This window comes from Miniopterus schreibersii (genome assembly GCF_964146895.1).
Source record: "Miniopterus schreibersii genome assembly, chromosome: 2".
Classification (NCBI taxonomy): Eukaryota; Metazoa; Chordata; class Mammalia; order Chiroptera; family Miniopteridae; genus Miniopterus; species Miniopterus schreibersii.
In genome coordinates, this window is record NC_138102.1 from 86,950,411 (window position 1) to 86,977,837 (window position 27,427).

General features: G+C 36.6%; 1 protein-coding gene across 8 annotated transcripts in view; it reads right to left on the reverse strand.

Moving 5' to 3' along the window:
• DCLK1 (doublecortin like kinase 1) overlaps positions 1–27,427 on the reverse strand; it is a 430,094-nt gene that overhangs the window by 19,432 nt on the left and 383,235 nt on the right. For all 8 annotated transcript variants that reach the window (XM_081129414.1, XM_081129418.1, XM_081129419.1 and 5 more), the window contains 5 exons: positions 21,498–21,631; positions 16,952–17,029; positions 16,483–16,579; positions 13,973–14,053; positions 3,991–4,104 (listed from right to left, as the gene is read on the reverse strand). In XM_081129414.1, the coding sequence (XP_080985540.1) occupies positions 3,991–4,104; positions 13,973–14,053; positions 16,483–16,579; positions 16,952–17,029; positions 21,498–21,631 (504 nt within the window). The remainder of the gene's footprint in view (positions 1–3,990; positions 4,105–13,972; positions 14,054–16,482; positions 16,580–16,951; positions 17,030–21,497; positions 21,632–27,427) is intronic.

Genomic DNA, 27,427 nt, shown 5'->3' on the forward strand with positions numbered 1-27,427 from the left:
ACTACTCGGAGGATTTGGTATTCTTATTATAAACCAGGCTCTCCCAGTATTCATGGGACAGCAATGTGAGATTTTAATCTTTTAAACAATGTACATTTCATTTTGTTTAGGGGGAAAAAAATCAAAGTATGTTTGCTGTTAGAGAATGAAGGCCTGAACTTCTTTTTCAGTCCGGGGAGATGGCTACTTAGTACTAGTTCTCTATTGCCATCTACAGGCCGTGTCCTGTAACACCGCGTCTGGGAATGCCCTCGTGTACAGGTCGCTTTAGAACTAAGCTTCCCACTACCACAATTATTTTCACCCTGATTAGTATGGATTTGTTTCATTAGACTGAAATGCTCAATTTGCATGAGCAAAATGCAAAGGAACTTTAAAGCATTTTGAAAATTATCGGTTAAAATAATAAACAGCATTAAATGAGGAAAAATAAATTGGAACTGACATCTTAGTCATTGGTTCTTCATCAAGCCGAGCAAATCTAATAATGCCTCCCTCCCCTCCCTTAGCTCTCAAGAAAGAAGTCCACCGTTAAAATGTCACCTCTAATTCCATTTTATGTCTATAAATTGCATTTTAATAACCTTTTGTTTCCCATTCTCTGTTCTGGTTTTGTTTTGTTTTTAATGCCCCAACTACTGACAAAAGTAGCAGAGGGACAATGGAGTCTTTCTGAGGAGCAGAATGTTGCACTTTTAAGGACAGCAATAGGTTTCCACCTAATCACGTTGCCTGACTTAAATGTCAGAACATTTTTTCTCCTTTTAGAAGGACCCTGTGAGCCTCCAGCGGATAATTACTCTCCTAGCCAACTTAAGGACCTAGATCTTGCAACCTTAACATAAAGTTATCATTTGTCCTTTCTTTGGTCTTAATAAGTGTAGAGGGTGGGAAGCAGAGAAGGAAAAATGACAACACCAACAAAAAAAACACTAAAATTCAGAACCATGAGTGCATATTAAACTATGTTTATATAATATATTACACCTGTATCTAGAGTCTGTTTGCTATGACAGTTGGCTCCTTTTTTCCTCTGAGAAAGAAAAAGTGTCATAAATTATTTTATAAGCGTCATTAATCTCCAGCAGGTTTCTAACTAAAGAAAGAGAAATCCCAATTAAAGACTAATGATTTAATTGTTGATTTCCTGAAAAAAACAAGCTGATTGATAATACATCCTAAATAGTATGTATATTTTTTAATTTTAAAGGGTGTATATAATTCCCCCAAAATTCAGTCCTAAGATAGAGGCAGTTAAAATAAAATATAGTACTTGATAGCTTCTGGGGAGAAGCCTACAGGCCCATGGGAAAAAATTCTGTCTGAATAAATTTTATGCTGAAATCAGTTTTTTCTATATCCATCAAATAGAAGTCATTACAGTGTTATGTTAGTAACATGAATTTTAATCATGTGGGTGAATAATTATATTGCATTATTAAATTGTCAAGTGGTCTTTATGAAATGCAGCATTTATGAAGGCTATTCCTTCTACCTACCAATTAGATTCTGCCTCACAACAGAATATTATTCCTTTGCAATTATACTTTAGTTTGAGTTGGAATATTACTTAATTCCAGGGCTACTTTTTCCTTATAGTAGTCCTCTGAGACTTTAGTTTTGCACTTTAAGAATGGGAACATTGCTATGGAGTATAAATTGACTTAATCAGTATAATTCTGAAAGATAATAACAAAGGCAGTCAAACCTGTCCAGTTTCTAGTTCCCAGCCCTGCCTTGGGATTGGTGACCCCTCAGGTTCTTATGGAGGGCATGACATTTATGAGGGGAAAGCATTCTGGAGAAGGTGCATAATGCATATATGATGGCAGGACAGTTTCTCCAGAAACAGCTCTAAAATTTATAGTGATATTCTCTTTCATGCTTCAAATACTGATGACAGTAGTCAACATGTGAATTGTGCTTTAGAGTTGACAAGGCACTTTTTCAGATACCTCTCCAAAAAGTTAATTATTTTGTGTCTGAATTAAGTTGATAATTAATTTTTCAAAAATTTGTAGTGGATAAAGAAGATTAAGCATGCAATTAATGCATAACTCAGCATCACAAAGCCCATTTTACAATTTATAAGTCTATTACCAGTTTGTACAGTTTCCATGGAAACATGTTAGTGATGATTTGAGAAACTAATATTAAATTGCATTCAAAATGGTCCAATTATGATATTCAGTGGGGAAAAATCAGTGGATTTTTAATCTTCAAATGTTAACTGAAGTTTTTTGAAATCTACTTAGAGGAGATTTTACATTTTGGAATTTATCCAGGTTTGACTAAAGTAGGATTTTCCCTCATATCTGTGTCACCTGTCCATTGGAAAACTGCCCTGAAGTTCCTGCCCTTAGTCATTATAAGGTTTCCAGAATACCATGAACAAACCATTATTGAGCAACACAGGCAAATTTAACCAAAGGTTAATGAAAATAAAAAACCAGGAAAACAAAATCAAAATGACAAAGCACCCTCTCTAGCAATGGTAAGCCCTCAGCAGGAGCAGAAAAACAGTCCTTTTCATGGACAAGCGTGCTGGCAGTCCATTCCAAAATAAAATTGTGGAATCAAAAGTTTTGGAATAGATATATATCTTGAATGAATGATGAAAACAGAGTGCAGAGTGTCTGGTTTAGTTGAAAATCACCACAAGATTGTTAGTTTCAAAAATTACTGATTGAATATTAGCTGATAAAGAATACTGACAATCTAGGAAGACATGAAAGACAATGTACTTCTACATTGAATTTCCTTAGAAAGAACTAAAGAGAGAGGGCAAGAAGAACAAATTGCAATTTTAGGTCCTTAGCAGCACGAAAATTCAGGTATGCATACTGTCAGGTATGCTCATGAGCCAGTTACTCACAAAAGGGTTCAATCAAAAAACATGAAATGCAAACAGTACAAGAAAGTGTATGCATGCATTTGTGCCACCTGCAAAATCTAGAAGCCCCTATGAAATATTTAGCAACCCAGATCTGGGATTGGTTGTATTGAATATATCACTTATATATGTTTAGCTTTATCTGGAGCTCCAGCACAATTAAAAAGCAAAACAAAAACACCATAAACGTAGTTAAATATTTAGTATTGCTGATGAGCATGAAATACTATTTAGTAGCATAAATACATTTTACCATTCGATAACTTAGGGTCTAATTTCTTTGTTTAGAAAGAAAAACAGCTTAAGTGACTTCACATTGAAAATGCTGTTTAAAAAGAGGAAATGATTAAAAACAAGTAATCTGGGACTTGACTATATTTACTCTAGAATATGACACCAGGAAGTATGAGGTTTCATTATTTCTCTACTCAATTTAATCTTTGCCTAGAGCTGCTCTCAAATTGCATTTAGTGTGCGTCTGCATGTATAGAACAGGAAGAAAAAAAAAAAATCCTGTGTAGCCGCATCAATAAAATGGTAAATGTTAAAAGACTTTCAACTTTACAAAATGAAAATTCTAAGGAGCAAGACATCATAATTTCTTAGGCTGTTCACAGCAATTCAGTTTCCCTGAAAATCTCACTGTGTAAGCTTTCTGTTGTTTTGACTTTCATTTAGGTCTTGTACAAAGAATCATAAGGGTTCCAATTCTCTCTGCAATGTCATGTCTCTCAGCTTCCCTTCCCTCCAAGGTCCTGGCAAATGGACACTATGAACCCCTTTCCTCAGAACCCAAAAGTTTGCAGTGGCACACAGTCCAGTGTGGGGGAGGTTTTATGCTTTAAAAAATAAATCATGGTATTAATATAAACTGCAAGACACCCTGGAGGTGGTGGATAATGATGTGATGACCTGGGAAATCATCAGCAAAAATACGTGGTGTATTTTAGCCCCAAGCTCCCTCAGGGCTTTAAATGGTCGAACTGTCTAAAGAAATGACCCATTCTGCTGTCTCTAGGTAGAATCTCCTGACTAATGCCTGTCTCCTAGGTAGATTGCTTTAAAAAAAGTTATAGGTGGATATTTCAGATGCTTACTGCTATGACAGAAACTCCAGCTGCTGTGCTATTCGGCTTGGGGCCTGTGTTGAAATGCTTCTTTATCTTTCCAGCTACCGACAGCTGATGTTCACTTTCAGGGAGGCCGTCATCCTGGTGAGGGGGTGGTGGTGGCAGGAATAAAAGAAAGAGAAAAAATTTTAAAATGAGATATATGGAATATAAGGCCAAGATCTTCTAGTAACTGGCAGTGATCTTAAAATTCATAAGATTTCAGAAATAAACCAATCAATAACTTCTTATTAAACAGTATTGTTGGAAGTACTGTTCCAAAGTCTCATTCATTTCCACATCTGCCCTAAAATTAATTTGCTTTGTCATCTGACCCTCAGAGTTTGTTCCCTAAATAAAAATTTTTATTTCTGTTGTTTCTAATAAAATGAATTTCAGCCATGGCTCTAGAGACACATGTCAAAGAACAAGTTAATCTAGACAACAACAACAAAAATCAATGTAAACATTTTTTTTCCTGACCCAAGAGTTTTATCTTCTTACCCCATCATTCAGACCCATATCCAAGGAAACTGATAAGACTTGAGCCCCTACAAGTGGTCGTAAATAAACTCAGCCTGGTCCCATAGCTACTCATTCAGCCATTCTATAATCCTAGACAACCTTCTAGGCAGAAAGTTCTTCCTTAAGTTTTAAATCCTCCTTGCAGCCTTCAAATCATCTGTTATTATGACAGACTTCACATTGGAACTTATTTTAACTAAGGCTTCTGCTCTCTGCCAGAGCCATCTCTCATGAAGACTGGACAGATTGCTCATTTTGCTAAATGCTGTTAGAATAACAATAACCCGAGTCATAAGTATGTGCCATCACTTACTAGGTCATGATGAAAAGGCTGCACAATCGTTGGAGACCAGAGCATGTGTTTTGTTCACTATGGACCCCCCAGGTCTTAACATAGTGCTTTGGCACATAGTAGATGCTTAGTAAACATTTGTGAAATAAATGAATGGATGGATAATAAAGTATTTGTCACTATCTCTTAAAACCAAAATTCCTGGCAGGACTTCAATGCCACTCATCATTTTCCTTCTTTCCTCCCTCTGCATCATTTTGCATGTAATTTCTTGGCTCTGCTAGGAAAATAAATTTGCATCTTTCCAAACATGACATACTTACTCTTTTGCATAACCTGGACTCTCCACATGGGATTTACTCCTTCTTTCAGCATTTAGCTATTCATTTATTCAACCAATATTAACAGCATGTCTACAGTGGACCAGGCACTAGAGCAAATGGTGGGGAAATGAGGGTGAGCAAAAATAGGCATGGGCTTTGCTCTCACGCACCTTGTCATGGCTCTTTTTCTTCAAAACTTGGGTCCAAATCATCTGTTCCAAAACACTTTCCCCTATTAAACACAATTCATTCTAATGGTTCTTCTGTAAACTCCTAATGCTCTTTCATTCTACATATTTGCCCTACTTATATTATCTTTGATGTTAGGTGATTTTGCATGTCTAACACACACACACACATAACATATATGTATATGTATATAAAAACTCTGAACTCTTGCTCTTTTGTACCACATCTTCCACATTTGCTGTAATCATTAACAGACGCACTTGGCTCAGTGTTCTGCACACAATGGATTCTCAATTTATATTCTTGCATTGGCTTATTAATGGCTAGAAGAAAGAACAATTATTTTGCTTATTGAGTCACACCTGAAACCAAATGTAGAGAAAGGAGGTTTTCCAATGATGTAGAGTGAATTCAAAATTTAAAAAAATTCTGTATTGTGGAAAGAGATAGAAATAAAGTGAAAGTCAATTAGGGTAACAATGGAATGATACTTGGGGAGGTAACAGAAAGAAGGACATATGAAGTACCTGCTATGTTAGGGATGACAAGGGGTGGGAGAAGAAACAATCTCTGCCTACCAAAGAACTTTGCAAGCTAATTGGAAGACACAATATGCACACTTTGTCAAATAATAAAACAGGTCGACAAGATGAGGCAGAGCTGTTCCAGGCAGTGCAGACTCATGGCTTAGCTAGAAACACAGAAGAAGTTCAGAGGGGAGAGGACATATTTTCAGTTGTGAGCAGTCAGCACAGGCTTCATGAGGATTATGGGATTGGCCCTAATGATAAGGAGCATATTAACAGGTATAAAGAAGGAAAGGTGAGATGTGGTATACAAATGTGTGTGAGTGGGAAGCCACAGGCATGTTTGCCAAACAGTGAGTCCACTGGTTTATCTCTGGTTAAGAGTTTATGTGGGAGAGTAATGGCAGAGAAAGAAAAAAAAAAAACAAAACCCCAAAAAACAAAATAAACAGGAAAAGACTGGCCACAAACGAATACAAAAAAGACCCAAAGATTGAAGTCTTAGTCTCACTTAGGAATAATTGTAACAAGTGTGGAGGACTACCGCCCTTTACTCAGATGTTTTTACAGTACAGTTTCCAGTTCCCAGCTCTTCTAGGGGAAGAGAAGTCCTGTGATAATCACAAATAATTAGGATAGTGCCGTCCGGAGTGTGAAACACAAGGGTGAATTGAATGGTGTATGCAAAACACGTTTTTAAAACGGTGGGTGAAACAACAGGCCCTTGGGATCTAAGTTAGCATTTTGGGAGTATTTAAACATTTGACAAAGAATGAAATGATGTGCCTTCACTGAAAGCTTTACAAATATTAGTCTCACATATCTGGCAAGGTTTGGGGTTCTGCCTGATGAAAGGGGGGCAGCCTGACACAGTGATGCCCCATTGCGCCCCACCCCCAAGATTACAGATGTTCTAGGACCTCTTACTAGAGTGCCAGGCTACCTCAGGCAGAGTGATTTGTATGCTCTTTAGACTATAAAGAGCCAGATCGAAGGAAAGTTTTTCTCTTTAAGACAAAAACAAACAAACAAAAAACCCTTGAGTGTATTTGTAGTCTCAGGATCAGAAGCTAGTAGCAAGGAAGAATTGGAAGACTGGAAACGCAGCAGGATAGAAAGGGAAATGAAGCAGTCTGCCTTGGGGAGGTGTTGATTTCTAGGACTTTGAGGCAAGATGAAAAAAGGAGAGAAAGGGTGAGGCCTGTTTTGAGGTGGAGGGGAGCAAATTAAAAGAGAAAGGCAGGGAGAGGGAGGTAACACAAGTGTTGTTATGTGGCTGTGTACTAACAATTTACACATATGGTTTCCTTAATCCTCAGATTACCCTCTACAATATGCCTCATCAGTCCCATTTCAAAGTCCCTGAGTAAACTGAGGCTCAGCAAGATTAATTAATTTGCTCAAGGTCACACAGCTAGAGTGTGGTTGAGCCAGGACTGAACTAGGTCTAGAACTTCTATGCACTCATTAGCATGGCATCTGCTACAAAAGGGCTCACTGAGTGTTAAATGGAGGGATTCAATGGCTTTTTTTCCATAATGAAAGTGGTACAATAGTAAGGGGGTGCGGGGGGTTGAATAGGAGCTGAAAAAAACAGAATATTTGGATAGGCCCGAATGGAGTCTGAAAAGCTTTTGAATGGAGGTCAGTAAAAGGGATACTGAGTACTTCAGGAGACCCAGTAGATTGTAGTTAGAAGCTTCTATGTTGAGGAGAGACTAAGTACCCCTAATCTGAGATGAAGCAACGTAACCTGTTAAGGTGAGGGTTCTCAAATCCCATGTGGAGCAGGCCATGCTAGAGCCCTGGCTAACACCGGATGACATGAAGTAGCATTGGGTCAGTGTGGGCCTGTGATTGGCACAGGCTGTGTTTAACGTCCTGGGTGCAAATATAGAGAAAACAAACAGCTGGGATTCCATAGGAGCAGCCCCTACCTAACTTACTCAAGGAGATTTACCCTTGTTGCTCAGTCCTGCTTCCTTCTTAATTTTCCCACTATTGGCCATCTTACTGGAAATTTCCCTTTACCTGAGTTTTTTCCCCTACCAGTACTTGAACCAAGAGCTTGTTTTCTCACAGCTCTCATAATGGATTTCGTTATCATTTCCTGGCCCTGCCTCAGTCCTAATCTTCTGTCCAAGACACCTAACAACTCTTTTAGATGTTGGGGCCTGGGGGCTCAGGCCTCCAGCTTTAAATTCTAGTGAAGATTTCGGCTTTCCTTAGTTTGTGTTGAAGCAATGAAATGAAAGTAGTGAAACAACCCTCACAAGTTGTTAGAGATGCTTTTGCCTTCAAAAATCTTAAAACGTTTTAGGATTTGTTCTCAATGAAATAGGGTGTCTCAGCTAGAGAAGGTAATAAAAGCACACGAGAGTGCACACACACACACACACACCATAGCAACTAAAAAGTCTGCAGTTTTTATATCAATTTTGAAGGCTTTGAGCATAATTGGATTAAAACACATAAACAGCTGGTTTTGCAGGGACCTAATCTGTACCTGAGGCATATGGATTGATGATGGAGATTTAGTTAATTTACTGTCTTGCATCAATAAAATAAATAGGGCCATTAAAAACATACATTTTTATATATACATCTTTATCACCATAATTTTGAATAGATTATGTGCCAAAAATGTGCTATGAATTTTCTAAACGTGACAAACCTGGAAGTATGTTACAAATAGTCATAGTATTATTACCATACGTTCTAGTATGTAGTTTCTGGGAGTAGTTTCTTGTTTGACACAGGCTGGTTGTGGTTTGAGGTTAGTGGTTTTTGATTTAGAAATTTTCATCCACCACTTGACAGAGCATTGCAACTGACAAGAACAAAATTAGTTTGCAAAATGTAAAATGAACTCTCACAGCTGTCTGTAGGAGACCTGGCCTCCTGGTCTCCATTTCTCCAGCGGATGTTGGGGAGGAGGTGTGGGGAGCAGTGTGGGGGCCTGGACATGAAGTCACTCAGTTGAGTGAGTTCCCCTCTTTCCTTAGAGAGACCATTCCAGGGGTCATGCTTCAGAAAATCCTCCTCCTTCATGGAGTTTTGTTTTTGGATCATGAATCTGGTTTTCAGTCTATTCATTGCAGACTCTATTATTAATATCTGTAAATTTATGAGCATTTTACCCCCAGAATATTCCGAGTTAGTTTTAAACAATCCCAAGTGCATTAGAGCACTCTTCAATAGCAGCTCCGTTTCACAGCCCAGTGTGTGGCCCCTCAACTCATGCTAATCATCCCCAGCTGCACAGCACCCCAGGACTTTGGACTCCCTTCAGCTGGTCCTTAGGCATCCTTTATGCCTACAATTCATGCTGTACTTGGGGAGAAAATATGAAGTAAATTAAGATCTACCTTGGAGAAAGGAGAGGATAAGATGCCCAATGGTAAGTGGAATTCCAAGTCATCATTCACAATTTATGAATATAGATAAGTGGTTTTACTCATTATTACAGCATCATTGGGGTTCTCTTACTTTCTAACAGCTTCTGCCAGCACCATAAGATGAATGTTTATATATTTTTGTGTGTAGGACTGATTTTTATTAACATGGGACATCCTGGTAGATTATCCAAGCTCTTGTTTCTTCATTCTTTTTGAATATTTTAGCTTGGGTGTATCTTTTCAAAAGAGTAGGTAGGTGAGATAAAAGAAGTAAGTTAAAATGGAAAGGCCAGGAAAGTGATGGTAAGTCTTGAATCAGCTAAATAACTACCCTTGACTTATTTAAACCAGTCCTTTCTGCTAGGACAGAGGTTCTCAATCTTGTTCTTACATAATTACTTGAAAACTTTTAAAATTCCCAATGCCCAGATGCCAGTGCAGGCCAGTTAAATCAGAATCTTTAGGGGCAAAACGCAGGCATCATACCTTGTGCTAGAGACTCCACTGAGCTTCATGCTAGAGACTTCTTTAAGCCTCAGTTTCCTTATTAGTAAAATTAGGAAAATAATTGGAGGTAAAACATAGTTCATAAAATTAATGCATTGAAATGGACATTTATCCTAGAGTATCAGGAAATAGCATAGGATAAGGTAGGTCAACACTTTGGAAATAAAACTGCAAAAATAGTAATATATTTGAAATATTAACATGGTAATAATTTAATCCTAATTGTGAATATGAATTTAAGTGACTCAGCTCCTTTCCCATTCGCCAAACATTCTAGATATATTATTATATTCTCATATTATATGTGCCTAAATCATATGGTTCTCCACTAGATGAATAATAAGGTAAATAAACTTAGCTAAGACAATCCCTTTTGGTATTTTGCAGCTACGGTAAAGGAAATAGATGTGAAGGAAAAAGGCTAATAAAGTATATGATTTACATGGAGCTTGGAGCGTATAAACAGAATCTTTTTTTGGAGGGGGGTGAGGGGGTTTTCCTCCTTAATCAAGCTTCTCATGTGCCAACATTGATTATAATTTGCATTTCATCAGCACATAGCAATAAAATGATAGAGTTGTTGCCTCTCTCACACTTAAATATTTATCTAGTACCTACTTAAGATTGTCCCGTCAGGCCCTTCAAAAATATAATGCTCTCTGCATCCTTATAACTACCTGAGATGTTGATTCTATTATCTCGATTTCACAGACAGAAAAACAGGTTAAAAAAAGCGGCCATCCCAAGGTGACACCGGTGGCTGAACTGGTGGTGCTCCTTCCGGAAGTCTGCATTCGTACCCTAGACACTTGGCTGCACATGGATGCTGCCTTTGTCCATCTGGCTTACTAGAACCACCCGATGAGAGGCCTCAAGGATGACCCTTCTGATAACAGAACAGAGGTTCAGGACACCAAGGAGCATGGTAGGATGCACACCCAGATTGTATGAAAAATAAATGTGAACTTAGAGGAAGCTCCTGAAGTAAAATTAAAACAAGTTACTTTTGCGGACTAGATTTTTCGATTCTGTTGCCCTTGTGCTCTACACGCTGTTTCATAAGAGACTGTCTTTTCAAGTGTGCCAGGTGAAAAGGGTATCATGTAAGAAACAGAAAAAATTAGGATAAAGGAGAGCACAGAAAGAGCTTTCTGACAACTTCTTTAGGGCTCATATAATTATTTTATTTTGTTATTTTTCAATTATAGTTGACTCAATATTATTTCATATAATTGATCTTACTTTCCTCACTTAGGTATTGTCCTCTGTGCTGATCAGATATAATTTAATCTCCAAATGTGAAGTGTCTTTTAAATGGACTTCATTTTGAATTCCTAATTTATTTATTTTGATTGCTTGGTTGTTCATTTGTTGCACTTGCACTCAGAGACCTCAACAAATCCTTAATGATGGTTGTGAAAGCATATATATATATATATATATATATATATATATATATATATTTAAAATGTACTATTTTGAGATAAACTAGTTCATTTTATGATTTAGTTCTTCATAAATATAACTTCAAGAATTAAGCAATCACTTTATACATTGTTGTTTTTTTTTAATCAATGCATTTTTTCTGCTTAGAACTATACAAAAGTTATTTTTTTAGTTGTAAATTTTCTAGATAATTTCTTAAATGTTATCCTTGCTTTTGGTAAATGTTTTTATAGGATCTGACAGGGAAAACTGAAATGACAGCAGAAGTCCAAGTTCTAGAGGGAGCTGTGGATCCCAATTGTCAGTAAAATGGGACCATGTATAAAATGTGTACAAAGCAGGTTGAGAAGGCAGAAGTTCCTGCTGAGACATGTATATGCTGCCTTAGGTATACGAGCAACTTAGTTTTTCAAAGATAAGAGCCATAAATCTCTCTCTCTCTCTCTCTTTTTTTTTTTTACTCCACTGAGTTGGGATTTATTGATGTAGGGTCATATGGTTTGGAGTCAGGGTTAGGAATTATGTGTTTTTAATAGCATTCCCCCCCCCCCCCCATATATGGACAAATTTGCTCACAGTCACAAAGTTATCTTATAGTATATATCCATATCCTGCTGGAGCGACTCCGCAGGACATTTCTTTCCCAGCTTCTTCCAAGATGGAGCTCTGGCTTCTCCTCCAGGAAGCCTTCCATGGCACCCTCCCCACAAAGGCTGGTGGGAATAAGCCCTTCCCCCACTGCCAATTTAAAAATCTAAAATGATCTATGAACCTCTTTCCTCTATGGGCTCTTTATAAGGCTGTAAAAGACACATTTCAAATTCAGGTTTCCTTTTTATTCTCTATGGTCACACTTTTAGTCTTTCTAGGGCAACTGGTGAATTTGTGACCATAGGTTTTTAAATGCCATGCATATTAGTCAGAACCAACTGCTACCACCAAGAAAGCCTGTTTGTGCCTCTTCCACCCTGTACACCTAAAGGAAAGGTGCCATGCATGAGCTAGGTAAGTTACTTTGGAAAGATTGCTAACTTGTATGAACAATCATTATAATGATGACTATGTATGTAGGAAGTCTTTTGCAATATTCAGAGTGCTTTCATATACAACAAAGGGAGGGTAGATGTAATGTGTTGCATAGGACTTAGAAGCAAATGGGTTTGGAGCGTGGGTACCTGCCTGCAAATTTTGACTCAATTACAAATTTAGCTACTTTGGACAAGTCACCCACCATAACTTCAGTCTTCCCATCTGTAAAATGGGTATACAATAATACTCACCCTGCCTACCTTAAAGGCTTAATACTAGGTTTACATGAGATGCTTCCCAACCCTTCCCACTTCATGGAAAAGGATAAATTTTGTTTAGTGTCCTGGGGTAAATACCAAGCTTGTGAGGCTGGAGGTGACCACTCTGGACTCTGGCTGCCCTGCCTAACTATTCCAAGGGCTGAAGGGATTAATATCTTTACATAGTTGTATAACAATGTGGAAACTTTGCTATATAAAAATATTTAAAACAAACTTTAGCTGTATATCTATACATGTACACATTCATATACATTCTCCTGTCATATACTTATAACCTCCAGTGTGGTGTGAAGAATCAGGTTCAGATGTATAAAGTGCCAGAACCTAGTCCCCATGGCCATCAAGTAGCAGACCAAGAATAAGATCCCAAGGTCATGTTGCCTCAGATGTAGTCTGTCTCAACCCTGTGCTTTCAGCCATACCTTATTAAAAAAATTAGTTATTTTGGAAATTATTACTTAACTAATTGCCAAGGTGATAATTCAGAAAAGTGGAACATTTTGTTGCCTTTGACTTATAGCCAAATCATTTAGAGCTGTAGGGAAGCTAGCAAAATTTATATCAATGAGCTAACAATTTTATACTTGTCCCTGTCTATGTCCATGTCCATATCTATATCCAAATCTATATGTCTTCTATTCTGGCAGCATGAACCATTCAACCTGGTTATGGACTTCCACATGTCAATGGGGAGGGTTATGTCTAGGTTATATAGTCGTTGGGAAGAACATAATCACTTAATGTATGGAAGGCACTAAAAATAGTTCTGGGCACACTGACTCTAAGTTAGGCACACTACAAGTATTAATTATTATTATTCAAAGCAAATCTTATCAATCAGTCATAGGGTCAAAAGCTGATGACTCTGCTCTGAACAAGTCCTTCATAGCTAAAGAAATATCATTAGACCCTTGTACTCATATGCAGCAGTATCTGGAAGCTTTTAGAAATTCAGAGCCTCCCATCTATTACATTAGAATCTCATTTTACTGAGATCCCCAGGTGAATTGTGAGCACAGTCAAGCTTGAGAAGTGCTGAACTGGGGGACTCTGAGGTGTATGCAGAAACCATTGGGTCACTTGTATTTTTGGCAGAAATGATGCAAAACCAGTGCTAACTCAGAAAATCTGCTCCATTTTATTGATGTATTCAGCCCTGATCTGGGCCACAGAATGTAGGTTGTGGGGTGAGGTGTAGTGATCACTTGTTCCTCCCTAGTAGAAGGCAGTCTCATCTGAATCAAGTGAAATGCTTTGTGTAAAGGACCGTGAGAACGCACATCAGCATAGCTCTCGTGGAATAAATCTGAGATCCTGCAACTGTTATGGAATGTTTTAGGGGAATAACAAACACAGACAAAACATTTTAAAAAGAAGGTGACAGCATTAGGAAATCTGAAATTTAGCAAAGGAATATTAACTGTAAATATATGGAAAGGAGGAAGTAACTTACATTTACCCAGGGATGCTCAAGGACCTGCATGGCTGAAAATCGCTGATCAACATTGACCAACAGCATCATGGTGATAAGCTCCTGTAAAAAGGAACATTCAATTACATTTGTCTAACTTTTAAGGTCAAAATCTGGATGTTTTCAAATGCAAAAGTTATCTTTTATTTGGAAAAGCTCTAAATCTTAAATATAGGGTGTTCCAAAAAATGTATACAAACACCTTGAATAATTATAAAGTGTTTATTAAAATACATTTAATTTTCAAAATTGAGCTATCAGCTGTTAAAATGTGTATACATTTTTTTAGGACACCCTGTATATCAACTCGACTTACCCACAGCTACCTAACACCTTTAAAAGTTAAAGGAAAGGTGAATATTTGGAATTATCAATATATAGCTTATAGTTATGGAAAGAAATAAAGTACAATTAATATTAAAATCAATTTAATAAAAGTATTTTTAGTAGAAAAAATAAATACACAAGTTAAAGAATAAAATTCCTATCTTTGTCTAGGATTTTGCATTTTAAAAACAGATTTCTAGATTAATTTAATATAAAAATCACATTTTAAAATCACTTTAACTAAATTTTCATTTTGGCAGCAGAAAGTGAAAATTTGGTTTTTTTCCTCTTAATGGCAAAATGGCATATTTATATTTGAAAGAAAGTTATAAGAAAAGGCATGTAGAACTGCCAATAGCTAGTTGTTAAAACAAAGACTATTCTTCAGTAGCCAAAGAATTCTAAGGAAATCTGTTAAAATCGCTTCAAAAGTTTCCAGATCAATCAACACAAATAAAATAGAACTATTAAGCAGTAAGTGATTTAATGGTTCTGAAATTAATAAAACTTCCCCTTAAGCTCAAATTGATTTGGACCAGGAAAGCACAGCTTAGATTTTAATGATGAGTCTGTTATACGTTTGTCAACTTTGAATTAGAAGTCCCTATGTTAAAAAATGGTTAGATATGTGTTTTCTTGTTCCTTACTTTCATAGACTCTGAGCACCACTCCATGATGGGGATAATTTATTTTTCCCAAAGTAAAGATCAACCTTCACTTTCTAACTGGGGCCAGTTAAAGCAACTACTGTGTATGATGCTCTTTGCCAGGTGCCATGGGGGTGTAGGAGATAGTCCTGTCAGTGACTTCCAGCTCTCATGTTTATGGAGTGATGGCATGTTATGGAAAGAGTCGGACAGGTTCCCAAAGAACTTGTTCACAGGTGAAATCACCTCCACTCCCACCTCAGCAGCTTTTTCCCATCTTTTTTCACCTTTTCACCTTTCCCCTGAAATAGCTCTCAATTCCCCACATTTTTCTAGGTCCTGAACAATTGAAGAATATGAGAGACTTGGACCCAATATGCATCATTTTCTGTGGAAAGTGGCCAGGTCAAAGGAATAATATTTTAAATTGAATTCATACTCAGGATACAGCAAAAGAAAAGTTATATACATTGAATAAACAAAGGTAACTACTTCTCAACATCAGTTTTTCAAAAATTTAAGTCAATGCTTGGAGGCATAAGTTTAAGTGATCAACTAAAATATTTTGTTTTTTTTTAATCTCAAGTTTTACTAATGTCTCACAGTAAGATTCTTAGTTTCCTTAGAGGTTAATCTTTTAGTTTTAATGTAACAAAACCATATGCCTTGTTCCCCACTTCTTCTAAATCCTGGTTGTCTATCAAGGTCCAAGTTAAATCATAGCATTCCCATGATGTCTTTCTTAATCATTTCAACCCATGTGAAGCTTCCCCCACTTTGGTTAACTATTCCATTCATTCATTCACTCATTCATTTATTTGTGTTCATTCAATATGTATTGAGTACCAGTTTATGTACTAGTCTATATGTAGGCGCTAATGGTAGCATAATGAACAAAATAAACAAAAATCCTTGTCTTCATGGAATTTGCATTCTAGTGGGAAGAGTGAGAAAATAGATTACATAAATAAAACATATCCACTTATCTATATCTATATAGAAAGGTAGACAGATATAAGAAGGTAGTTAGATAGTATACCAGATGGACATAAGGTTGTAAGTGCTATGGAGAAAAATAAAGCTGACAAGGAAAATAAGATGAGCCAGATAGGATTTTAGAGCTGTAATTGGAAACAGGGTGGTCTGGAAAAGATTCTCTGAGAAGATAAAATTAAGTCAAAACCTAAAAGAGTTGAAACAATAAGCTATGCAGAAATCTAAGATAGGCTGAAGCCTGGTATGGGTAAGGCATGGCAAGAGGCTATATATAGCAATGTAAAGGGAATGACATGAGGGAGGGATCAAGCCAGGGAAGCAGAGGCACTTGAGAAGTTGAGATGATTATGAACAGATAAATTGATGACTGTGAATCTTGGAAAAACCTATCAATTACAACTAAAATGGGTACAGAAATCATATTTACAATATCATTTAGTCTCTTTGCACACAGTGAGTCAGCATCGATAATTCAATTTATACACACAAGCTATAAGGAAGAGGAAGGCACTAGAAACCTACCTTTGCAGAATCAGAAACATTATCCCAGTATGGAGAAGGAAAGTCCACTTGCCCCATCAAAATCTGGTCAAAAAGCACCTCCTGGTCATCACCACTTCTGTTTAGATGAACAACAGTAAGAAAAAACAGGACTAAAATGTCATCTCAGGGTACGTAGCATTATTCTTATGCATTGGAGCCCTTCCTTTGCCCATAAATGTGTAAAATGAGCTTTTAAAGCAATTCAAAATGTCAATATGTAACAGTTTTGGTAAATTACAATAAAATAAGTTTTTAGATTATATGAAGAAGATATATGGAAGGCATATAAATTAGCATGCATAATCTGAAAAAGTAATAGGCATTATAAGTAAAGTTCTTATTATTGTCTTTTCCTGCTGCAGGCTCCTTTGTGCAAGAAGGCTGATCAAATCATTCAGAGAATAGAGAAGTGCTTTGTTGGTGTTAAATAAAAGATTGCTGCCCATACCCACGAAACGGAGGGAAGCCACACAGCAGGATATACGTGATTACACCAGCTGCCCAGATGTCTACCTTGAGGCCATATCTGAAAAAGTAAGTGACATCAGAATTACAAAGTCAGTCCAGGACAAATTGTGGGGCATGGTAAAATAGGTGATTCTCCTATTCTAAACCAAAAAACCAAACCAGACAAAATAAAAAACCCAACAACAAACACTAAACTAAAACCTACCAGCCAAACAGAATTCAAGGAAAGAGTAATAAAAAAAGACACTATCTAAGGCACATGAATAAAAATCAAAGTAATGCATGGCTAGGCTCATATCCAGATATCAGTAAGTGAAGGGTTTTAGCAAAAAGGTTTATTATAGTCATATCAATTTTATTTTATTTTTTTCAAGTACAAGTAGTTTATTTGGGAGGAAATCCCAGCAAACACCAGTTAAGGAGTGGTGAAGTGAGACAGAGAAGGGAAGGTGAGTTATCAAACCAGTTACTCCTGTGGGCAACTGGAGCTGAAACCCTCTGGGAGCTCTGGGAGACTGTGGAAGAACAGGAATCTCAGACTTATCCCACAGGAGGGTGGGGGGACTGGGGTATCTAAACACCCATTCCCATCAGTCATTGGTATGGCTGCTGGGGTGGATGTTAATTTGTTGTAACCGTAGCCTGTTTCCTACTCATTCAGTGAGAGCTCCAGCAGCCCAAGAGAGCTCCTAAGAAAAGGGTTGCAGGTGCTGGCAGGTGGAAGTTATGAAATAGGTGGTCTTAAGGGTATACAGCACTGACAGCATCTACTACATAAATCATCTTCCCAGTCCCATTTCAAACAGTATGCTAATAATCATAAGATTTATATTTAGATAGAGACACCTTACTGTTTTCCCAAATGTCTTTCCAAATATTATCTCAAGACCTAGATTGTCTGTGGGGACAGCACCAGCCCTCACTTGGCTCTCAACTACCAGTGTATGGCATGGACCTTGTTCAGCCCTTCTCATATTTGCTCCTCCTTCACTCTCCCCAAACATGCCCCTCCCTCACCCCCCCCCCCCCAACCTCCCTGTCTCTAGCAAGGGATTGGGAATGCATGGAAGCTCAGGAAGGACTTGCTAACTGATAAAATTAAATTCAGGATTCAACTTGGTTCACTTATATATATTCTCATTTCCATCCAGAATCTTCATTGTAGAGGCAAATACCTGCTGATGAGAATGGTGCCCTGGAGAGGCCTGCATAAATAAAACTCATGGATGACAACCATGAATTCTTAAAATTAGATTTCATCTTTTCCCCTAGCAAATTGCTTAGTGGAATTGCTCACATGAAGCAAAACAAATTGGCTTGAGTTATTTCCCACTCTAAAGGAACCCTCTTGGGACATGTGTTTTGTTTTTCCATCACCATTTATCCCCTTTACACTCTCTCCCACCTCAAACCACCACCCCTCCCAAAATCACCATACTGTTGAGTTCTCTTTTTTCTGCTCAATTCCTCTACCACCACCCCTCAACACCACCCCACCACCAGAGCTGTCTTTCTGCTCTCTATATAGGAGTCTGTCTCTATTTTGCTTGGTAGTTCAGTTTGTTCAATAAATTACACATATGAGTGAAATCATATGGTATTTGTATTTCTCTGACTGACTTATTTCATATAGCATAATGTTCTCCAGGTCCGTCCATGCTGTTGCAAAGGGTAAACTTTTCTTCCTTTTTATGGCAGAGTGGCACTCCATTATATAAATGTATCACCACTTTTCTATCCACTCATCTACTGATGGACACATAGGCTGCTTCCAAGTATTGGCTATTATAAATAATGCTGCAATGAACACAGGGGTGCATATATTCTTGAAATAGTGTTTCAGCTTTCTTCATATATATTCCCAGAAGTGGAATCACTGGGTCATAAGGCAGATCCACTTTTAATTTTTTGAGGTAACTCCATACTGCCAGTGACTGCACCAATCTGCATTCACACTAACAAGGGTTCCCTTTTCTCCACATCCTCACCAGCACTTGTTTATTGATTTATTTATGAAAGCCATTCTGACAGGTGTGAGGTGATATCTGTTAATTTGTATTTCTCTGATGATTAGTGACACTGAGCATCTTTTCATGTCATCTTTATATCATCTTTGGAGAAGTGTCTTTCAGGTCTTTTTTTAATAGGATTGTTTGGTGTGGTTTTCTGTGTTTTTTTTGGTGTGGAGTTTTATAAGTTCTTTATAAATTTTGGATATTAATCCCTTATCAGGTGTGTTATTGGGGAATATGCTCTCCCATTCAGTGGGCTGTCTTTTAATTTTGTTGCTGGTTTCCTTTGCTGTGCAAAAACTCTTTAGTTTGATGTAGTCCCATTTGTTTATTTTTTCTTTTGTTTGCCTTGCCTGAGGAGATAGATCAGAAAAAATATCGCTATGAAAAATGTCTGAGATTATACTGCTTATGTTTTCTTCTAGGATTTTTATCATTTTGAATCTAACATTTAAGTCTTTAATCCATTTTGATTTTATACTTGTGTGTAGTGTAAGAAGGTGGTCTAGTTTCATTTTTTTTCACGTATCTGTCCAATTTTCCCCAAACCATTTATTGACTATACTATCTTTAGTCTATTGTATGTTCTTGCCTCCTCTGTCAAATATTAATTGACTATAAAGGTGTGGATTTATTTCTGGGCTCTCTATTCTGTTTCCTTGATCTATATGTCTGTTTTTATGCCAGCACCATGCTGTTTTGATTATTACGGCCTTGTAGTATAGCTTGATATCAAGTAGAGTGATTCCTCCAACTTGTTTGTCTTTCTCAAGATAACTGTTGCTATTCGGGGTCTTTTGTGGTTCCATATAAATTTTGTTCAGGGCACATGCCCAGGTTGTGGGCTTGATCCCCAGTCAGGGGTGTGCAGGAGGCAGCCTATCAATGATTACTCTCTCATCATTGATGTTTCTGTCTCTCTCTCCCTCTCCCTTCCTCTCTCTCTGAAATGAATAAAGAGATATTTTTTTAAAATTGGAATATTTGTTCTAGTTCTGTGAAATATGCCATTGGTATCTTGATAGGAATTTTGTTGAATCTGTAGATTGCTTGATCTGACTGACTAGGAGTCATATCAATTTTAAAAAATGATGGACCCTTGACACTACCTAACTCCTTAATTTTAGAAATAATAATTACATATAGAATGTTTTCCAATGCATAAAGCACTGACATAATTTATCTTATTTTGTTTCCCCAACAACTCTGTTTTATAAAATAAGTATTATGGCTTATTTTATAGAAGAGAAAACTGAGGTTAAGAGGGGTGAATTATTTTGCTCAAAATCACACACTTAGTCAGTGGCAGAGTTGGGCTCAAACCAAGGTCTTCAAGAGCCCAACCAAATCCTCCTTCTGTCCTATGCCATGCCCTCCCAGCAGGCCTCAGAATACTAACAGCAGAAAATAGAGCTATGCCAAAAACAGCACCCTATGAGGGAGGTCAGGCATCGCTATAGATCTTGTCTCCCAACTCACTCATATTTGGTGAATAGAAAAGTCCTCATTACCTCACACCTCCCTTTAGGGATTTCCCTGTTGAAATTCCCTTATCATCTGTTTTGCATTTTGGCCTTTCTGGTCTATGGTACAAGCAGAAAAACTATCTCCAACTGATCACAGTGGGTATACCCTAGTCCATTAACTGTGGTTTTGTGCTGCTGATAGAAAAAAAGTAGGGTTTTATTCCCTTACTGCCCCACTCTCTCCTAATCCTTCTGTTTACTGATAGTGCTTCAAAACCCTGACTTTGTTGCCTGGTAAGAAAAAGGGCTTTTTATGAAAAGAGTATTTTACTCACAAAGTAGTGAGTTCAAATGCTGACTCACTACTATCTAGTCATGAGCTTACATGATATTCAATCATTTGAGTATCACTTCATTCATCTGCCAAATGGAAATACCATCTACTGGAAGAGTAAGAATTAAGTAAAGGGACTTAGTTCTTGGCATAGAGTAGATCCTTAGTAAGTATTAGGCCAACCTACCTTCTCTCCCCATTATAGAATTTTTTACTCTTCTTATACTGCTACACACAGAAATCAGCAAATTCCCAGTAACCCTGTGATGCCTAAGGGTGCTTAAACCTCATAGATAATCAGTGGTGCCAACAGGGCCAAAATGGGACCAAGTCTGAAGAATAAGGCCAGCTGAATGAAATAATGAAAAGAGATTGTAATCACTGCACAACACACACAGCAGTGTTTGCTTCTTTTATCTCCAAAAGTGAGTTAATTACCATCACTATGTTTTTCTGTTAGTCTGAACATTTTTAACTTTGGGGTTAATAACTGCTTTTCTACCTTTAACGAAAGCCTTAAACAAGATTGTAGTAATTGGCAACTTGATTGGGAAAACAGAGAAAATGGCTCCCACTTTCAAGAAAAAAGAGTGAAAGAAATCTGATAGCTAATTCTGTCTGGATGGGACAGAAAAGTACTGTTTCTCCTATTCTTGAAGCAGACTAGTTCTTTGGCAAGCACAGTACTTCAATAAACACATAGGAAACACTTACCCAGTCTCTGCAATGATTTCTGGAGCCACATATGTTGGGGTGCCACAGACTGTGTACAGAGGTCCATCCACAATGGTGGCCAGTCCAAAGTCACCCAGCTTCAGTGATTTGCTGCCATCTTGGTGTTCATATACCTAACATAAAAGTAAAAAGTGAAATGCCCTTAACCAAGAGGTCAGAATCTTTCCTGAAGAGATGAGGAGCATTGTGGTTTAAATTTAATGCATTTATCATAAAAACATCAGATAATTATGCAAGGATATACATATAAGGATATTTTTCTTTAGGTTGCTGCCAAATTAGAAACATGGTGAATAACCAGCAAATGGAAATCTGTTAAATAAATTATGGTACATTCATACAATGGGATGCTCCATGACCAACAAAATGGTGATGTAAATTTGTATTTGTTGAAATGAATTATGTTTGGAAGTAAGGTCAGCAAGTTTCAGATTGGTTTGCATTAAATGTCTATTAAAGAAAAAATATGCACAAAGAAAAATGAGAGACCATGGTGTGTCTGCCTACTACCATGGGTAGAAGAATTTGGGGAGTTCTTTTTATTTTTTTGCTTATCTGTATCTGATGTCTCTACAATTAAAGCTGATTTGCATAATACAATGAAATATAGAAAGTCTCTAGTGAAGTATCTCCAATTTCTAAAAATAATTAACTCTTTATTTTAATATAAGCAGCTTTAAAAATGCAATTCTTTAGTAATTGAATAGAAAAATCTACATGTTTATTAAAATACTTTATTTTTAAAGTAAGTAACTGAAAGGGATATTAACATTTCATTCCACCTGCAGCAATTTGGAAAGATTTATCAAGTGCAGAGCCAGCATTATGTCCAGGTTTCCTTATGAGGACAGTAAAAGCCTCCAGTCTTTCACCCAACAAATTAAGAAAAGGATGCATGTGACTATAGGCAAGCATTTACACTGATTTAGTTCTAGCCCAGGATCAAACCAAATGGAACTTCACTAAAAAGTATACCAAACAACATGTATTATTTCAAAAAAAATATCAAAGGGCATTCAGAATTCTGATTCAGTGCCCTCCATTGGAATCAATGAGATAAAGAAAACAATAGTAAAAGGCTAGTATTCCCAGCAAAAGCAGGAGATGCCTCAAGGAAATGGCGAAGTTTTCCATGTACATCAAAAGAATTCTTTCAGTGAGTTGACACTTCCATGTTCTTCTGTTATCACTCTATGAGCATGTGTACTTGCTACAGCAGTTTGAACTTCTTGCACAGTAAGGCACATTTCCACACATCAGGAGTGCTGCTACCATTCACACACCATGCCTGCCTTCCTTTGGAAAAAGTAGGTTGACTTCTCATTTCACTGCAGCATAAAGTGCAGATGCTTTACCAGCTTAGTTGAAGTATTAGCAATAATCTTTTGTATCTAACTGTTCTGGCAGTCAGATAGTCAGATCCTCTTCTCTGGAGAATCTATCTTTTTTAGGCAGAAAAATATCCTTTTACTTTTTCTCCACACTCCACATTCAGAACATGGAGTCCTCTCCCCAAAGGCATGACCATGGTCAAGTGTAAGCTACCCTTGTTCAGGTGTCCAGAGACTTCACTTGCACTTGGGTGTTAGGGTAAGGACAACCATATGCCCCTCACAGGTGTGTCTTTGCCTGGTTGTCATCTGGGATGGACACTGTCCTCCCTTACTTTGATGAAGCAGCTGTCCATTCCTGTTCAGCACAAACAAGCTTGAGTTACAAAGTTTAAAGTATCAGAGCTGCAAAGTTCAATATCATTCCCAGACTGAATGAATATTCTTAAGCAGAAGAAATCCTTAAATTGTAGCCTTAGCATGTCAGCCATTCTGTTCATCCAATGATAAGCAAATGTTTTTCATGAAAATAAGTCTAATATGAAAACATCAAGTACATCCTTAGCTTTATTTCCCAGAAAGAGCCAAATTCTCTACTTCCTTAATTCCATTTTGTTACCAATAACCTTTCTAAAATGCAAAGTAATCTTTTGCTATGATGTTCTTTTAGGTCCAGACATTCATGGTGAATGTTTTGTGAGATTGTGCAGGTTTCAGTTTTCACAATACCATTTATACAAGAATCTTGTGGGGTTTTTCTAAACATACTATCTATAATCACCTAACTTCATTCAAAAGTTGGACAAAAGGAGATGTTGGCAGATCTAGTCATAAGTTACATTTTAGTTCTGAATATGACCATGTAAAGTCTCTTTGTTTATTTTTTTTTTAAATCCTCACCTGAGGTATGTTTTTATTGATTTTTAGAGAGAGCGAAAGGGAGAGAGAGAGAGAGAGAGAGAGAGAGAACGTTGATGTGAGAAACAATCAGTTGCCTCCTGCATGCACCCTAACCAAGGATCAAACCCCTCCACCGAGGTATGTGCCCTGACTGGGAACTGAACCCACAAACATTTGATGTATGGAATGATGTTCCAATCAACTGAACCACCTGGCCAGGTCACCATGTAATTCTCTTACATGAAGGAAGGTTTTATATTTGAACATCTACATTTTGATAAGAATTCTATCTTACATATAGCCATGTGCCAATTATATTAATATAGCTGAACAATAAAATTGTTTCAATAACTAAGAAAAAAGCTATTAAAAATCTGTCTAAAGAAAATGAGGATTGCCTAAAACTAACAATACTTCTTAAATAAACCAATAAATTTAAATTAAATACCTAGAATCTATCATTTTGATGTTCTTTATTCCCCTCCTTAATCACTTCTACAATGTTCCCCCCTTTTTTTTTGCTTTGGAAACTGTATAGGACTTTCATGAACATAAAGAGGTTACAATGATGCTTATAAGAGACAATAAGAGCTTAGAGAGAAAGACTTAATGCATATAATTGAAAACATTTGTAGATACAAGTACATTAGAAATGCTTCAGGAAAAATGTTTTTGCAGGTGAATAAATGTACAGCGGTCTAGTTTAGAATTCTATTTAACTTACTGTTAGGCAGGGCAGGAAACAAGGTTGCTTTGGGTTTTTCTCTGTCAACACTTTGAGAGAAGGCTTCAGAAGAATATATTCTAGGTTTTCTCTCCTCCAGTGGGACAGTGCCTCTCCTAATGAGCCCAGCTCACAAGTGGGACTTACCATTAATGCCTATGCTCACCTTTGTCTCTTCCCAAGCCAACTACAGAAGGGCATGAGTGAGGCTATTTGAAAATGTAACTAAAACTCTATTAAAATCACAGATTGCTAAATACATCTGTTTCGAACACATATGTGTACACACACATCACACACACACACACACACACTCACACAATCATCTCCAGAAAGTATTTTCCCAAATGGAAGCTATAAATTCAGTTTGAACTAAGCTTTTAATTAGAAGTTAGGAATCGGAAAGCGTCTAACAAGTTCGCATTTAAAATGCTGAGTCCTTGGCTTATATCACTCTCCAAATTGATTCTGGCTTTGTTCTTCTGCATGTCTCCTCATCTTGACCATCTTCCAGAAAGGACATTAATAGGCTGCAAGTATAGGCTTGGACTTCCTGTTCCAGCAATTGAGGTTCTGATATAAAAATAAGCTTTTGCTGTAACTGTATTTTAAAGCCTTCATAAAACATGACACACGTGAGGTGGTAGTACATTAATTGTCAATCAAAGAGTATTCATAACATGAGATATAATTTATGTTCACCCCAGGCCCTTTAAATACTATAGATGTTCTCCCACATTTTAAACACTGAGGGCCTATTAAAGAGATGAGGGTTAGTGCAAATTACCCAGTATGTAGTGCTTTCACTGTTTAAACTAAGCAATAAAACTGTGTAGTTGTACAACACTAATTGAATGCAGCTACATATAATTGTGGGCTGCCATATGCAGCCTATTACCATACAGACTGTCAGTATTTTGTAAGCTACTCTTGTGCTCATTGCAGATGGCTACAGTCAGAGAAGTTGTTCTCTAGGGTTTATTACATAGCTATAAAGACATCCCATTATTTGACAGACTAAATGTGTTAAATGGCAACAATTATGAAAAAGGTTCCAATTAAAAGCTGAAGTCATGTTCTACCCAGACTAGATATAATGAAAGGTTAGGTATTAGATTTTTGGCACATTGGTATTTTACACAAGATTTTTCTTTTTTAAAGAAGAATTTTATTTTTGTTTCTTTTTCATTTATTTGGGGCTTCACAGGAGCTATAACTTGCTGAACAGTAGATGTTTGGACATATGTTGATTTGCCATGGATTGGAAACTGACACCATTTAGAAAAGTTATTTGAAAAAATAAAAAAGTTAATATAAATCATAAAATGCAGCCAGCAGCCATAAAATAATATGAAAGTCCACAGATAATCTGAACCTAGTCAAATGGTTTCTGTAATTCCCATAATAGAAAACTAAAAGGTGACTAATGTAACAGATGTGTTGGAACAAATATAACTCTCGGTGTTGCTGTGAAATCAAGGATAACCCTGTTGAAACACTGGCTAATGAATCACTAGTAGCCACTAAACTATTTTTCACAAATGAGCTCAATAAAAAAAATTATTTCACCAAGTAAAATTGAAGAAAAGTGGCATGAAATAAAAAAAGCCATAAAAAAAGTCAATTTAATTTTTAACAAATATGGTACTCCTTTAAAAAGACATCGATTTTCCTCTGGCCACATTATATGGCCTTTATGATTCTAAGGAAAATGGATTAAATTAAATATTTAATCTTTAAGAAGTAAAAAACAACATATATACAGGAAATTATTTTACAAAATATACTTTAGTGTCCAAACACCTTAGAATTAAACCTCCTGGGGAAAAAATAAATTATTAAAAGTACAAAACCCATTAAATACCCACATGTAAAGTCGTTATGAAATCAAAAGTTAAATGAAGTTATAAAAATAATAAAAGTTTATAGAAGTCATAAAGAGGTCAGAAGAGGTGTAATAATATTAAAGGAAAAACTAACATAGTTTTTCAGAACATTACACTAGAGATATCTTGGAAGACAGAGAAGTGAATGGAAACTGCAGCAAAACTGATTCTCATTCTCACTTTAAAATAGCCATGAAACTATCTAAAACGGAATTCTATACAGCTGCAGTGAAATACATAAAACATGCACATTCTGGATTCTGTTAGCAATTGTATAATCCTAGGATTTTATTAAAACTTGAGGAGTCAATGTCACTGCAATTTTTAAAATTTTTATTACATTTTTGTCACACAAGTAATATCCAATATAGCATTGTTAGGAAAATTTAAAAATACAGAGAGTTACAGAGAAAAAGAATTAAACACATCCATATTCTTGACATCTAGATAAAACCATTCTTAATATTTTGAAGTATGGACTTCTAGAGCTTTCTTTCTCTATCTTTCTTGCTCTTCTGGTTCCAGTGGATAATATATCCTAAAGTTTTCCCAAGTGAATAAGCACAGGTCAACATCATGATTTTTAGTGGCTGCTGGATATTCCATTGTATGAGTGTATCACAATAATAATCCTGACAACTATCCCCCTGCCATTTATTAAGTACATGGGATATGCCAGCCATCCTGTTAAGAACTTCACACTCATTGTTCCTTTTGATATTCACAAGAACCCTATTAAGTAATCTTACTGATATTTTGCAGATGAAAAAATTAGACAGCTAAAAGTGGCAGAGCCAGAACTTAAGATCATGTATATCCTAGTTCATGATTCTAACTAGTATGTCCTCCTGTGTTCCTATCATGACTTTATTTTACTGATCAGTGCCTAATGTAAGTTGTTTCTATATTTTCTCCATACTAAAAAACACAGATAAACATAAATATAAATATCCATATAAATACATACATATAAATTATACATATGTACATATAATCATATATATTATATAAATGTCAAATAAATATGCACATATAATTATACATATGTACATTTAAATTATAAATATG